The sequence below is a fragment of the Lathyrus oleraceus genome, chromosome 3 (assembly GCF_024323335.1).
Source record: "Lathyrus oleraceus cultivar Zhongwan6 chromosome 3, CAAS_Psat_ZW6_1.0, whole genome shotgun sequence".
Classification (NCBI taxonomy): domain Eukaryota; kingdom Viridiplantae; phylum Streptophyta; class Magnoliopsida; order Fabales; family Fabaceae; genus Lathyrus; species Lathyrus oleraceus.
In genome coordinates, this window is record NC_066581.1 from 31,911,528 (window position 1) to 31,915,063 (window position 3,536).

The 3,536-nt window shown below is 38.0% G+C and overlaps 1 protein-coding gene across 1 annotated transcript; it reads right to left on the reverse strand.

The window, feature by feature from the left end:
* Window positions 1–1,441: 1,441 nt before the first annotated feature.
* On the reverse strand, window positions 1,442–2,815 carry LOC127129499 (uncharacterized). Its single transcript, XM_051058668.1, has 2 exons — window positions 2,521–2,815; window positions 1,442–1,839 (listed from the first exon to the last, which is right to left on the reverse strand). Exons 1-2 carry the CDS (start codon window positions 2,813–2,815, stop codon window positions 1,442–1,444), a joined length of 693 nt encoding a protein of 230 aa, XP_050914625.1.
* Between the last annotated feature and the right edge of the window lie 721 nt (window positions 2,816–3,536).

Sequence of the window (3,536 nt, forward strand, 5' to 3'; positions counted from 1 at the left end):
AAGTAATGCTTCCGACCCTAACGCTCAACAGGTGAACTTCTATCCTGAGTCTTTTATCTTTCGATAAACTTCTTTTTTATTCTAACACTTTGTTTTCAGGAAAAACCTACCACTCCCCTCATCTCTACTGCCAATCAGAGTGATCCTTCGAGTGGTATGAATCCATCTCCTCCTCCGACAATCAGTGGTGCTGTTTAAAACAAAGGATCTTCGACTGGAGCACAAAATCTCAAAGCAGATAATGTCCAGAACAAAGAAGAAACCTCTTCTCCTGGCGAAGATGGTAAAAAAGATTTGAAGCAAGCTGAAGAGAAGGATTCAGAAGAGAAAGAAGATTCTGAGGATACTCATAGTAACTCTCCTCTAAGAGTTACGTTCCCTTCAGATTATGCTAACGAAGATGACCAGGATTCTGATGAGATTAAGAGGTACTTTCAACAAGATGAAGACATGAGTGAGGGAGAAGCCAATCCTGAAGGGAATCAGACTGGAACTGATGATGCTACTGTCGAAACAGTCCTAGATCCAACTAATGTTCGATCATCCACAATCCAGACTTCGCCTATATCAATTACTGAGGAGGAGAAAAATTCTTTGAAACAAAATGATCCTCTCAAGTATGTAAGGTTGATGATGGCTCAAAGAGAATCTTCTTCAGAAAAAAGCATTTCTGGAGCTTCGACCCATTCTGGTGCTAGTTCAAACGAAGCATCATATGACGAACTCCTTAAGCAGGTGAAGAAGGTTATTTTTGATGTAGATCTCTTTGAAGATTTGAAGAAGGATGTGGGAGCAAGATTTGGGATAAAGAAGCTCATAAGCAAGATCAACATCACTGCTTGCCCCACTGATATAGGTGAAGCCCTTATCGACATCCAGAACCTCATTGACCAAGTTTGTGTTGAATACCGTAGGGAGGTGGATGCCAAAGCAAAGCTTCAATCAACTGAACAAGCTCAAGCTACTGAGTTTGACAACGCCCTTCGAACTTCAAAAGCCTTTGAGGAGTTAGCCGCTTCCAAAAAATCAGCCCAAGCAGAATTCGACACCTATACTACTTCGATACGACTCTGGGAATCTCACATTGCAGAATTGCAGAAGAAGATTTCTGATGCTAAGGCGAAGAAGGCTGCTATCCAAGACTTGGATAGTACTGAAGCTGATAATCTGGCGAAGCAGAGCGTAGATCACGTCGAAAATGCTACTGCTATGAATGAAGATATTGCACGCCTCAAAGGGGTTCAAGTAGCTGTTCAGTACAAGATAGGCTTGGCGAAGATAAAGTATGACTGGATGAAGGCCACTATCCCTTTCTGATTTTCACTTGTAATCGTTCTATTTGACTTTTGTTTGTTTGTAATTCGATTAAAACAAATCCATCTTGGCAAAATTTTAAGTTTTAAATATCTTCACCATCTTGGCTATGATAGTTCTTTGCTTACTATGTTGTTATGATTTTAACTTCATGCACAAATGGTTTATACTTCTTTAAGTATTTCCCGTTTTCTTTTAGGATTCTTCGATCCTCTGCTAGTTGTTCTATTTCGTATTCATTATTTGAAAATGCTTTTAAAATTCGAAAATGTCCTTCCCAATGTGGAGACCATTTTCCTAATGTTTTGTTCTTTCGATCCATAGGTAATATAACTTTCCAAACTAAATCATTCATAATGAAAGTTTTACCTTTGACCCTCTTATTGTATGCTCTTGCTACCCTCTCCTTCTGTCTTCTTAATACTTCTAATGCATGTAACCTTTCTTCGTCCAAATCAACCAGTTCATTCATCATCATTTCCCAATATAGGTCAGATGGAATTTCTCCTTGTCTTTGGATTCTCACTGATTACAAGTAGATTTCGACAGGTAATACTACATCATGTCCAAATGTAAGTTGGAAAGGTGTGGTGTTAGTAGCTTCTTTAGGGGAGGTTCGACAAGCCCAAAGTGCTTGATCTAAAGTTTTGTGCCAATTTTTTGGCTTCTTACCTACATGCTTTTTGATTAAACCAATTATTACTTTATTGGCTGCTTCGACTTGCCCATTGGCTTGAGCATAATAGGGTGTGGATGTTAATAATTTGAAACCCATTTCCTTTGTAAATTCTTGCATCTTTCGACCAGTAAAAACTGATCCTTGATTTGTTGTTATACTTTCTAGGATCCCAAATCTATATAATATTTGCCTTTGAATTAATTCAATGACAGTTTCTTGATCCATATTTACTAAAGGTACTGCTTCGACCCATTTAGTGAAATAGTCAATTCCTACAAGGATGTACTTTTGACCTTTGAATGAAGTAGGTCGAATTTCCCCAATTAGATCTAATGCCCAACCTCTGAAAGGCTAAGGCTTGATAATTGCATGAAGCTCACTTGCAGGAGCATGTTGAATTCCTGCATGTACTTGACATTCTTGGCAACCCTTAGCAAACTCTATACAATCTTTTAACATGGTGGGCCAATACATTCCATATCTGAAAAGCAACCATTTCATCTTATGGCATGCCTGGTGTGCTCCACAGGCTCCACTATGTACACTAGATAATGCTAAGTACACCTCGTTTTCTCCTAAACATTTCAACAGGATCCCCTCAGGGGTTTTCTTGAATAATTCATTCCCCATCAAAACATAAGATAAAGCCCTGTACTTGGTTTTTCTTTTTGTATCTATCGAAGGGTCCTTGAGATAACTAATAATTGGATTCCTCCAATCTGTATCCATTAAGGTATCAATGACCAGTACTTCAAACTCTTCCTTGTTAGCATATCCTAACTGAGTGTTTTCCAAATCTGTCAGAGACAATCTGGCAGCCATTGCTTTTCCTCTTACTTCGACAAGTTCCTCTAGCTTCTCTTTTGAAATTCTATACCTTGAAGATATTTGTGCTAAGTCATTAGCTTCTTGGTTTTTTATTCTGGGAACATGTTTTATGTCTATATATTCAAATTTTTTGAGCAACCTATTTGCAATGACGAAGTACATAATCAAATTTTCTTTTATACATTTGTACTCTTTCATTAGTTGCTTAATTACTAATTCTGGGTCTCCTTTAATTTCGACCCTAGTTGCCCCCAATTCCAACAAAGCCTCAAGTCCTGCAATAAGGGCTTCATATTCTGCTTCTTTGTTAGAACAAAGGGGACCTTCGATTCTATATTTGAGTTTTGTTGGAATTCCATCAGGAGAAATTATCATGATCCCAACTCCACTTCCATCCTTATGAGTGGAACCGTCGAAGAATAATCTCCAAGGTTATAACTCAACTTGAAGTTGAGGACTTTCGACCACTGCATGGTCTACAATAAAGTCTGATACTATTTGTCCCTTCATTGCTCTTAAAGGCATAAAGGCTCAAGAGTATTCAGTGAGGGCTAATGCCCATTTGCCAATTCGACTGTGCATTATTGGCTTCGATAACATATACTTAATGACATCAAAGTGTGAAGAGACGTATAAATCAATAGGTTTTATATAATACTTGAGTTTAGTACAAGAGAAATGCAAACAAAGACACAACTTTTCTATTGAAGTGTAT